Below are 12,963 nucleotides of genomic sequence, written 5' to 3'. Positions count from 1 at the left end.
CAGCCAGGGAGGGGAACCTGGAAAAAAGGAGAGAAGACCCATGGGTAGAAGTGAAACATTTAATGAAACAGCTACAGAGATATACAGAGTTATACTTAGCCAAATGAATACCCAGTTGTCACAACTGACCGGAGAGCAGTCCTTGCGAGAAGCCAGAGGAGAAGCAGAAGGAGCCCCACAGGAAAGCTCTCTTCTTAGTGAGCCTTCCCCCTTTACAATGACCATGGCATCATGATACGGGCTACCCCTGTACCTAACTCAGCTCAGCTGCCCTGGCTGACTCAGAACTGCTAACGGCCGGCCTGGGATTCTGTCCCAGCCAACCCAGGACAAACCAGGGAGCTTGAATTTCTCAAGAAGAACCAGTCCTGGTGAACATGGGCAAACATCTCCTTTCATATCTGGGGACCACCTCTTGCTGGTCCCCAGATGCCTTATCTAGAACAGTGGTATGTTCCAGCAATAATAAATTAATCTGGAGACAAGTGCCTCAGACATGACCCTGTTCCAGCACCTAGATCTGTTCAGCGACGATCTGCCAAGCCCACTGATAGGCAATTGCAATAACTAACGGCGCAGAACACCACCAAATACCTTCTGACACCTAATCCACCATGCGACTCAGATGAGTATGAGCATGAGCATTAACATCGGTGTGGCTCTGACAAGCTGGACCTTCAGAGGTGGCTTCCCGTTCTGACAAGGCTGATGCACGGACAGACTCAGGCGGGCAGTCAAGCTGTGAGTGAGGAGAGCAACTTGGAAAGCCAGGTCTTTCTGGCCAGCCCCAAGAAACACATGATTCTCCAGCAGTAATGACTTAATGCAGAATAGTAGTCACAGCACAGAAACGTTATCACGTTTATGGGGAGAGCAGAAGGAGGAAAGACATGTGATTTATACAACTGCAAGAACACAGCTTTTTGGAAAAAATATTTATATTCTCACTGAAAATGCTGACTTTTTGGCACAACAGATCAACCTGAACCTGAAATCATTACATTCAAGCTGCCACTGTAATTTCCTGTGCAAACTGCAGCTCAGATGCCATACGCTTTCACTCTGCTCTCTGGGTAAAGCTTTCTGCCTGGCATATCTTTTCCATAACATGCTTTTCCCTTCCAGTAGGAAGAGGGGGCTGCATGACAGCTCAGGTGTTTCACAGAGAACATCATCCAGCCACAGTCCTGGGGGCAGAGGCAAGCAGAAGGATGCAGCACTTGAACCACAACTTCCATGAGATTGTGTGATGCCATTTTGAAGAGAAAAATCTCCAAGGGATGGATCTCTACTTGAAACCTCAGGACATTTTCCAAATAAATGATGCACCTTTTAGGAGAAAGTACATTTGATTGAAAATTCATTTTTTTCATCAAAGATCAGTACTCTTGGAAATTACCAGGTAGTTCTGGTATTCTGCAGGAGGTAACTTAGTGTGAAATAACACCACATTGCACCATAGCCAGAATGTGAGGAAGAAAAAATCAAATCCATCCTTGTTGGACCTTCACAACAGTACTTCAGGAAGGACTGGGCTACATTAGTAGTTTTGATAACTTTTTTTTTTTTTCTTTTGCTCCATAAAGAAAAAAAAAGCATCCACACTTAATACTCGGCCTTGCTGACAAAATCTTGACTCTTTTTCACCAAATGAAGTTATAAACGCCAACATAAGATCTCTTGGCTGGTGAAATAGAGAGGTAATACTGTCTTCTGGAAATAACAGACCTGTGATCAGGCCAGGTGAGCATTACAAGCCTGACTCCTCAGTGATTTCTTCATGAGCTCAAACTCGCTGGTCCATCCTAAGGATGTGACTGGTAAATACATGCGATGTCTGCTTGGTTTCATTCACTTTGTGTCATCAGCTTCTCTTTCATCTCCCTGCTGCAGGACTGGCTGTTGCAGTAACTTCTCTGCTTTCAGGAAATTAAAAAGTCTGCTGTCCTTGTGCTTAAAATAGACTAGAGGGCCCAGCTGATTTATCCTTGCCTTGAAGGATCTAGGAGAATAACTTGAAAATTAGTAAATTATGAGACAAAGAAGGAACTGTGAACTTCCAAAATAAAAGGTCCTTAATTCACCCTGAGAAAAGGGCACAAGAGTCCAGGAGTCACTGGGACATGCACTCACGGCTGGCACGGCATGATGCTGCAGGAACACGATGCACCAGCCAGATGTGAACAGCAAGTGAAATAGCTCTGCCAGCAGCATCAGCTCACTGGAAATGTAACCAGGCAAACTTGACTGTGTTACAACCTGTACCTGGGATTTCCTCACTGCATTAATGTAGTCATAGAGAGAAACTGGACCATTTGATACCCAAGTTTCACCCAATTCTCCCTGTGGTTCAATATCTTCTCTTTCCCATCCCTCTTCTCCAAATGAAGCAGGGATTAGTTCTCAGATTAATTATTGCACTTGCTGTGAATGACTTTTTCTTGTTGTTTGTTTTAAAGAGGCCTTCCATGTTCCTGCCCTTTTACAGCAGTAACCTCAACTCTTCTACCTCCCACCTTGACCAACGGTGGATGTCAGGAAAAGTTTCCCCCATCCCTGGGCAGTGACTCAGTTCCATGAGTCAGGTCAGTTCCTCTCCTTCAGCATCCTCATACAAAGAAATTAGTGTCAGCAGCTAATGAACTATCCAGAGGCAAACTTGCAGATGCAGAAGGGAGTTGATGTCTGCTGAAGCCGTTTTGGTTATGGATTCAGATGATGAGGTCAGAAGAGACCTTCAGCTGTGCTGACATCTGCATCAAATAAGATGATCCTTGTACTAATCACATAATCACCTGTACCTCTCTGGGTGATAAAACGTCCAGTTAAAAATTATATTGCTCCTAAAAGTCTTCTATTGCCTGGAGAACCTATGAGCACTAGAGATAAAATGTTATGGAAAATAAGTACGCATAATTTTCGCTTTGCTTTGTGCCAGTGAGAGACAGGGAATGTTTGGACAGAGAGGAAAATTGGGATAGAAACAGTCTGCTCTGCCATTTGTCTGCTCTTTCACACTAGCAGAGGAAGGGAAATATTTTTATGATTGGGAAACGCTGAGACAAGAACAGTGTCTTTACCTCTTTTAAGAGATGATATTTCAAGTGGATAGTGTTCGTTCACCACTGCTTCTCTTTTCTTTGTTAACATCTCTTTTTATTGTCTAATATTTTAGCAAGAAGCATTCATGGGCTAAATTAAAGTGGAGATGAGGTTTCTTCTGTTCACAGCTCTCAGTTACCTGAGCTGTCACATTTCCAGCATGGTTTTTTGCCTGCAAGAATATACCACAGAGATTTCCTGTTTCCACTTCTAACCCAGTTGTCCCACACTCAGGAGCAGCAATCCCTTGTGTCTGACACCATGTTTGTTTTGCAGGTGGTTGATGATGTTAGAAGTAAACACAAACCCAGATGAAGAGCGGCATAAGCAATGGAGGGACCAACCCCAGAGCCTGTGTACGTTGATGTGGACAAGGGACTGACGTTAGCATGTTTCGTCTTCCTCTGCCTCTTCTTGATTGTGATGATTATTCGCTGTGCAAAAGTCATCATGGACCCTTACAGTGCCATCCCTACATCTACATGGGAGGAGCAGCATCTAGATGACTGAAAGGAGTTCACTAGACAGAGCCATAGAATGCTGCGATCAAGGAGGCCTTTTCCCACCGGAAGGCTAACACACAAACAGCCGTTTTCAGATATGCAGGGCAATGGCAATATCTCTAAAAGCACATAGGGTAAATGATTCTTGCTCAACAGATCAGGACATCAGCAAGCCATTCTGGCAGCACAGTTTAATACTATGCAGCAACACTTACTTTACTGAAAACAGTTGTCATCGTAACTCAAGTAGCACAAGACTCTACAAACTTTTCCTAATATAATTCTTGCTCTAGCGCAGTTTGCCCTCCCCTCAATATCTCCCACAAATCCAGGGTAACAACGAGGATTTGGAAAAACAAGAATACTTTGTCTTTCCTGGAAACAGATTGCTTCAAATATCTTCCTCAGTCGTTATATTTGTTTTGAAAGAGGCCTAGATTTTATAGTTTTGTATCCCAGAGTATCACTAAGCAGAAGTGCTAAAGCACCCCTGGTTAAGTAGGGTTATACAAGCAGGTTTATTCCCGACTAACTTGGTTCTGCACATACACTCCCCACCCCACTGCAGCCATATTTCCAGTGATCAGGATACAGAAGAACTCAAACTACAGGTCATGGACTACTGTTGACCCTGTAGCACCACCTCGCTCTATCGAACTCATGCGAAAACTAGGCATATCATCTGCCATGGGTCCATGGATTAGCCATATGTGTCAGACTACTCACTATGAGCTTGGTAGCCAGCAGAAGTCCATGGAGCAGAGCTTGGACAATGCTGGTTTCAGCTGTATAGAACTTGTGATTTTTCAAACAGTGATTCCACATGCAACTTCATCCATCTTTTGTTTCAGGTGCACTTCAGTGGGATGAGACACGAATGGAATGCCAAAGACAATAAGCAAAGCGACATTGCTTCTAGCTTTGTCACTCAGACAGACTCCTCAGCATAACAGTTACAGTAACATACAATAATATGCATTCTACCTCAGAGAAATTCAGCACCTTTGAAAGTATTTTCCCACAAATTTGTAAGGTGAATAGCTGTACATTTCCTTCTGTTAATTCATTAAGACAGCCATTATGCAAGAGGGCATAAGCGAACATGGGAATTTTGGAAATTCATTATTTAGCTTCTGAAGAGTGGGGATTGAGGGATCCTCACATCCTCTGTTCCACTAAATTCTAACAATTGCTCACAGCTGCCTTTTTTTAGTGACTACAGGTTTGGATTACGGGATTGTGAGGAGTTGCTGAAGCAATAGGGAGTAGGTACTGCAACCACAACAAGCATCATGAGCAGACAAGACTTGAAAGCACAAATCTGCAAGAAGGGCGTTTCACTATTTCTCCTCTTCCTTACCATCCTAGCCATCCTCTAGGTTCTTGCCATAAGGCAATGCACAGTGGGTGAAAAAGCTGGAACCAAAGGTTGTAGCAAGGAATCAGGACGTAGACTTTGTAGGTTACTATTCTCAGCTCTGACAGATTTGTCTGATGATCACACAAGTCACTTCTTTATGTGCCTCAGTCTACTCAGCAGTGAAATGAGTACAACAACACTAGCTTGTCTCATGTTGTTTTGTCTGTCTCATAATACCAGAAAGCATTTGGAGAGCCTTATATAAGGACACAGAAATAAGCTATCGATTTACAATTCTTCTTGTGAAACTAACGAGGAAGATCTGAATCCTAGTATGGAGCAAGGGAAGCTCTCCCCAGGCAGAGGACTTGTCCAGGCTTCCATTTACTCTTTCATTAAGATTGCAGTATTTTAAGTCATGCCAAATGGCACCTGGCTTTGTTATACCTTCCACTGATTTCTGAGGACAGTCTGAATGTAAGGTGCTCAGCATTGTGATTACAGAGACCCCAACATAGTAGGTTATGAGGCACGTGGAGATTTTCACATGGATCTTCTGCACTGCACAATTTTTGCTAATCTCTGTTGTAGGAGATCCCATTCAGGAGGCAGGAGATTTGAGGACTGACTTTAATCCTGCTGTTCTCTGGCAAGAGACCTCCACTGCTTCAATTACCCACTGCAGATTGTTCATCGGAGTGTTATTTAGCCTTCAGTTTCTGCTACCCAGTTAATCACCAGTAACTGAGGATTTTTTCAGGCGTGACTCTAATGTTCACCATATTTTGAGCAAACACACTGGTCTCTCTTACTCACAAGTGTGTCTATCTGTACCATAGGAACGGATGCCCTAGCTCAAAGAAGATTGCTTCTGTTCCCTGGGCTAGAACTCATTTAGAACGGATTTTTTGTCTTTAGGTCTTGTATCCCACCTTGACACTAGTGTTACTTACAGAATAAACAAAATAAATCTATTTCCAGGCTAGAGATGCTTTCAGTTTGCAGGTCACCTGGCTGCACTCACAGCTGATGCAGAGCAATAACAGACCTTGTCATCCCACCTCCCAATGCCGATACGCCACTCAGTGTTTCTCCACATGCAGAACTCTTTGGCTTTGTCATGCATCGCCTGTAAGCCCCTGTTCAGCTAAAGACTTACACACCTGCTTAAGTTTAAGCCTCTGAGCAGGCTGCCTGACTGCACAGAGACCAGGGGCAGTCTTGTGGTGTGTCCTTGGCAGGGTAGGACAGCAACGCACAGTCCTTGCAGGAGCAAAACCTGTGTGAGAACAAAGAGTTACAAGTGCTGGGGAAGCAAATTAACAGGTTTGCTTTGCAAGAATGTTTGCCACCTCTTTTTTTTCTGTTTGTCCAACTGTACAAACCATTTTATGGATTTTTAAAAAAATCCTAACAGACAGACCCCTATGGGTAGTTCTATTTTCTGATAAAAAGGCACTTGTCTTCCTGGCATAGCCTCTCAAGTCCATCCTTCTGGTGACAAATAAGGTCTCCATAAACACCTACATATTCACGTCCAATCTTTTCACACAACTGTGTAAAAGGCAATGCAGTGTTTTTTACATAGATAATGTAAATGCATTCTAATTTCTGCCTTCCCCCACTGGTTACAATCACACAACCTCACCACTCTTTAACCAAAAGCAATACTAAACACCACGCCAAAAGCAGTTTTATCCTCCTTGCATTCAGAGCCGGGACTTGCTCACCCGAGGCGCGTCATTGCAGCTCCCGCCCGATGCCGATCCCACCAGCCCCCTCGGCAAAGCTGCGCTCACGGCCGGTGGACGGGCTGTTTCAGCAGGGGCTGCATCTCTGGGCTTGGTAGTAATTTCAGCTGCATGCAACAAGTGCCTCTGCTAGTTTTGGTTCTTTTTTAATCATTATGCCATCCTACCAGCAATTGCACTCAGAGGAAATAACTGAAACTCGTTGCAAATGTATTTATCTAACACAATAAACAGCTTCAATATGGAAAACCTTCTTGTTGTCTCTGTTGTGGTTCACTTCTGGTTGCCAGGACCTCTTGAAAAAACATCCACAACATAGCAACATGATTTTCAGGAAATGTACACATTCCTGACAGCCCTTCTTGGTGGGTGAGAGCAGAGAACTGCTCCCTGTATAGCAACACCACTGCAGATTCTCAGGAGCCCAGGTCAGAACTGATGGAGCTCCAGGTGTTCCTGTGGCTTTGCTGGAAGGTCAGACCCTCCAAAGTGGCTATTTCAGGCTACTCCCTCGGTCGGGAAGAGCACTGAGCTGAGCTTCAGTTCAGCGGGGGCCGGCAGCGTGCTGTATTTCAGCAATTCATTATCGGTAACAAATTGCATACCAAAAGAAATAGGGCCACTGAGACTGGAATCCCTCCTGCCAGCAACTGAAAATGAAGAGCACGGAGCATCTGTAGGGTCTCTTTGAAGAAGGCACAAAGCACGGGATATGCTGAGTAAAAAGTGCCCAGGGAACTACTCCTCTTGAAAAAGATGAATAGACAAATTGCTAATTCTTTCATCTTGTAAAAGGACTCTCTTACCTGAAAGCAGGGTGCTTTCCTTGTCTCTGCTGTGAGTCCTCTGGCAGAAGAACCCTTGTGCCTGAAACCCAGTTTGCCACAAAGACAAAACACCACTGATAAATCATTAACTCTGTCCTAGTCAGAAGCAGAGGCTGGAGTCTTTACGCTGTTTTCAGAGCAGCTACTATGATTAATGTAAGACTAGACCTGACCTGAAGGCAGCAGTGGCTAAATTTGGGCAAACACCCTGAAGAAGCAGTGTTCATGTGAGCATAAAGGTTTTCCTGACAGAAACAGGGCCTGATGCCCTGGGAACCACATGAGCGATGCTGCTGCAACCTTTGCTGTCCAAAGGTGTCCCCAGCTTGCTGGGTCATTACAGATCTCAGCAGGTAACCTCAACCCAAAGTACTAGACCTGAGAAGTCCAGTCAACACAGGACTTAGATGAGAAAAACGCTGTGCTCGGACTCCAGCAATCTCCATGGCACACACAGGCAGGGTGGTGAGCACAGCAGACCTGACGTATTTAACTGGTTCACTTTAGAAGCTGGTCCTCAAGAAAACAGAGTGAGAATATGAGAGACAAAGGCAGTGGCTTTTCAAGGCAGCCCCAAATTAAATTTCCTTGGAGCAAGACTGATGCTGGTCCCCTGTGCTACCTGCAGCTTGCAGTCCCTCACTAATGCTCCATGATAACAGAGCCTAGAAAGCTTCAAGCTTCTCCCCCCGAAGAGACCCAAGGACAGCAGTGACACCATGACCTGCATGTGGACTGGGCATTACCGCTGGCACAAGGAGTCATCCCAAAGGAGCAGCCACCCCTGCAGTTTTCCATCTTTGAGGTCAACATGGCGATGCATGGAGTGACACCCCTGCACCAGCACCCCCGCTTTGCATCCAGCTCAGTCCTGGTCCGTGGTGGCGCTGGTCGGCACAGCAGCACCATCGCAATGGCTTCGGCCACGTTGCACACGGTGTGAAAATCCTGCTAAACGCAGGCTGGAAGATTTAAATTCATCTTCTCCACTCCCTTATGCTCTCTGCCTCTGACCTTGTCAACCCAGATTCTCCAGGCTTCAGACCACTTGTCTTAGCTGTCTCGTGGTTTTACATCTCAGGTGATTTGGTTTAAATAAAGGATATTAAATCCTCAATTTTAACCGTGTCTTAATGCTGCAATGGGAATTCTTGATTTCAGTCAACACTGGTTTGCATTTGCATTTTTTTTACTTTTTTAAAACCTGTTTTCATTAAAAAATGGTTGATACCCTTTGGCCACTACTCCTTCTTGCTAACCAGGAGGAAAACGCTGCTCACACATACATTTTTAAAGCAATACACAGTTTAAGATTCCTGGCTGCATTTATTCTCGGGGTTCAATTCAATCCACAGTGGCATTAGGAAATGTTGAATGATACACTTCTTAGTTACAAAGCTCCATGTTCTGTACTGGGACTTGGCCAGGCAGCTCCCAGAGTGAAACAGAAATCAATCAAAAATGTATTAAAATTGCATTACGTGTGCTGAAGCCATAAGGAAAATGAAGTTTTTCAAAACGTATTTTATATTTAAGATTAATTGGATTTCTCAAGCAGCAGCCATATTGCCTCTGCAGAACAAATGAAGTGCCTGGTAGGGGCAAATGGGCAGCAGAGCTGGGCACCCCACCAGCCCGAGGCAAACCTCAGAGCCACCCCTGGATGAGGCACAGCAGCTCCAGGACATCCATCACTCTTCAGGGCAGTGGAGCTGCTGGCTGCAGGTCCTGAGCCCTGAAGCACATCTGCCCTGGATCCAGCGCACAGCGAGGAGGGGGACAAGAAACCCTCCCTGCGCTTGCGGCTCCCAACCAGTCCCTTAATATTCGTTGACAGAGGTGTCGATCCTACAAGCTGACCCAACGGGTGCTCAGCTGCCACCAGGGTCTTCTGCTCCTGCAGCATTTCCCTTATACATCAATTGTGTCTACCCCAGCTCTGTTACACCTGCCAATTAGATAATATGGAGCAAACAGAGCAAAAATTAGAAAGTGCGGGTCTGTAATTAAAACTTCGTGGAAAACTAAACACACATGCAACAGAGAAAGGGTTGAGGTGAAGATGTTCTTGGGAATGAGGGGTACACGAGAAGAAGGAGCAGCTCACAGCAGGTTTGTATGGGGCAGCACGGTGCCAGTACTTCAGCACGTCCCTCACGTACTTCCAAAGCCTTCAATCAATTTTAAAATTCCAGAAATCATCTCTTTCTTTCTCACTAAGCAGCAACTGTGTGGGCATCCTGAACAGAAGCACCAATCAAGCCTGAGAAATGGCCTCTTGCCTTACTGCTTAAAGCTAAAGCCAATGTGAATATCACCTGCCAGCTCTGTCCCTCTTAACAAAGTCACTACCTTGACCCTGAATAGCTATTGAAAGAGCATTTTACTTTGAGTTATTACTGCCTGGTTAATGAATGAATTATGAATATTGCTGACCCAAATGTTTTAATCAAAATTGATTTTTTTCCTTTATATCGCATCCATTTCTAATTAGAATCTCTGCAGAAAACTATTTTTGATGACGAATGCCAGCGTTTTGCACAGAAAATCCATTGTTTCCTTTAAATTCTGAAGTATGCTTTAGGGTTTTATTCCGTGCTTTTCTTTTAACATGTAGTTATACGAACAGTGCTATTTATTATACCCAGGTTCTAAATTACACATCAGCCAGATGATGCTTTGATCTATAAGAAAATACATCTCAAACAGTATCAAACAGAGGCTGCCCTTAGTTTTCTTACCAGCAAAAGAACAAAACCAGATGAAATATTATCAAGCAGTACAATTCATTGTGGCTACAACTACTCTGTGATAAGGCAGTACAACGCAGAAGCACCTCCTGCATCCCTCCAAGACCTTTCATCCAACATCTCAGCGTTACTCATGCCCAGGATCACTGCGCACCAGCATGGGTCACTACTGGGAACTGCTGGCCTCTGTTGACCATGAAACACCCAGACAGCAAGAAGGATGCTCCAGGCAAGCATAAGAGCTGTGATTTCCATTTAGACACACATTTCTGTCTCCTCTGGTCAGGAAAGCAGGGTTTCTTTTCTCACACAACATTGCATGACTCTGAACAAGACCTCCCAGGTGGCTGACACAGCAGAAAGCTTTCACTTTTCCTTCAGGCTTTTGAAGATCCAAGGAGGAACAACTTCTACACCCAGGTCACAAACCTGGTGCTCTGACAGGGCAGAGGAAAAGGAGCACTGGGTTTGATTTTTTGTTGTTGGTTTGGTTTGGGGTTTTTTTTCATTTTTGCTGGAAGCCAAGTTATAATCAAACTAAGGGAAACAGATTTAAAATACATGAAAATTAACACCCTCTAAAAGCAGAGACCACTATGCTCAAACCTAATTGCAGCAAAGGCTTACAGAAGCGGAGGGGAAGCTCCTTGTAGAAATGGTGAACCCGATTGAAATGGCACTTCAAAAATAAACTTTTCCAAGCACCAGGTCTGCATGCCGAACTGAGAGCACTCAAGCTGAAGCACCCTCCTGCTCCAAGAGCTCCATCTTCTCACCCCTCTTCAGCTTCACCCTGACCCTATAGACACCTTCCCACCAAATCAGAAGAGAGCTCCATGACCTCCAGTTTAAAGGCCAAGGGTGCAAAGTGGTTGCAGCTCCTCCAGTGGAGGTGGAACAAGCGGGAGGTGCCCAGAGCACCTGGGTGTTTCCCAAAACTCGTGTTGGAGGCTGCTGCCTCCCCAGGTGATGGGTGCTGCGGTGGCTGTAGTGCTGCTAGTCCTAGGCAAAAGCCACGCTGTTTTAAGGACAGCACTGCACATTGCAGTATAGACATACCCTCCATTTGCCTCTTGACACCCTGGGAGGGATGAGAATCAGCAGTGCTGGTGGCTCCGGGCTCGCTGTGTCGGGTGAGGGCAGCCCAGCTATGGTCCCCCCTTCCCCCTGTGCGCACCCGAACGAAGCCCACTACCTTCTCCTGGAGGTGAAAAGAAAGTGGCCTTGGGCATAAAAAAAAGTCTCTCCTTTTTAGCACCTCCTGGCTTTTTGGCCCCCATCCATGCAGCAGGCGGCAGATGTCTCTGAGCTCTGTCCTGAGCAAGGTTTTGGACTTTCTCCAGCTCACCTCTGAAACCTGCTCTCAGAGCTGTATCTGAGCTCCTTCCAGAAAATCTCCACCTTCTGGGAACCTGAGTCTTCTCCAGCTGTCCCCAGGCTAGAGAATCTCAGCTCTGTAACCGTGTGATCACAGAGGGTACCTTACCACCTCCCACCCACCCCCAGCACGGTGCAGGGGTGCTTGGCCAGGCACTGGGGGTTGTGGCTCCGAGATGGAAAGTGTGGTCACAGCAGATGCAGAGCCACCCGCCTCTCTCAGGGCTGGGGCTGTGGATGGCAGCCTGGCTCTGGGTCGGGAGCCAGTTTGGGGTGATTTGTGGCTGGATGCCTCCGTCCTGCCAGGGTTTGGTTTGCCGCAGGGTTCTCAGCACCGCTGACCTTCCTGCCTGTCCGAGCAAGGAGCACAGTTTCCACTTGTTGGCAGCAATTGCAGCATCAGGTTGGATCTTTGGGAGAGGAACTCGTTGCCCATGTTCAGGACTCACCTTCATCTTGCACAAAGCTAGGGAAGAGCAGTATGGATTTAACAGCTTCTGTAAGTATTCCCTCACCCAGAAAGCATTGACACCACGGTCCCTCCTGGCTGCAAAATGTCTTGTATCAAGGACAAACCCCGTGACTAAGGACATACTGCACCGACATCAGCTCTTGACCCTCTGAGGGTGCAACCCCTTCCTCAGACATTGCATTTCCAACACGTCAGATACAGCAAGGTGCAATGTGGATATTGCTTCTGCAGAGAAATTTCTCCACTGGATAAATGCTTTCTGTGTCCTCCTGCTGCTGCCAGGAGTAGAGCCAGGCTGTGCTCAGAGGAACCGCATGAGTTATTTCTAAATTCAAGAGGGAAGGTGTCAGCTTGTGGCTGTCCTTTGAGGTCAAAAGAGAGCACAAAGCATACAATAAATTGACAACTGAGTCAGAGTACATTAAATAAATATCTGCCTAATAGTTCAGCTCCAAGTTTCCACAAGAGCCTGAAGGGGAAATAGCTTTTCCTTGATAAACAACAATAAGACACTGTTTTTCTGGCCAGGTCATCCCTCCTGGTGATAGTGGAATGTCTTAGGCTAAAAATTTTAATTGATTTGGGGATGATCCTCCAAGTGTCATTCTTTAAAGGGACCATTATTCTTGCACACTGGAAGAGAGCCAGTTTCGGTGAATATGCCCTGTTAGCAGTGATTTATCTGCACTGCCACATTTTTTCATTAATCTTCATTTCAAATTCATTTTTCTCTCCTGCGTGGCCAAGAGGTTCACATTCCCGATCAGCACTGGGTGCTCCCCAGGATGACATCAAACACCCACATGGCCCACACTGGCAAA

The 12,963-nt window shown here is 45.6% G+C and overlaps 1 protein-coding gene across 1 annotated transcript; it reads left to right on the top strand.

Moving 5' to 3' along the window:
• Nucleotides 1-3,432: 3,432 nt before the first annotated feature.
• On the top strand, nt 3,433-3,612 carry CTXND1 (cortexin domain containing 1). Its single transcript, XM_009947387.1, has one exon. It carries the CDS (start codon nt 3,433-3,435, stop codon nt 3,610-3,612), a length of 180 nt encoding a protein of 59 aa, XP_009945689.1.
• Nucleotides 3,613-12,963: the final 9,351 nt, after the last annotated feature.

The sequence above is a fragment of the Leptosomus discolor genome, chromosome 11 (genome assembly GCF_034619465.1).
Source record: "Leptosomus discolor isolate bLepDis1 chromosome 11, bLepDis1.hap2, whole genome shotgun sequence".
NCBI classification, from domain to species: Eukaryota; Metazoa; Chordata; class Aves; order Leptosomiformes; family Leptosomidae; genus Leptosomus; species Leptosomus discolor.
This window is presented reverse-complemented; position numbering and strand designations above follow the sequence as displayed.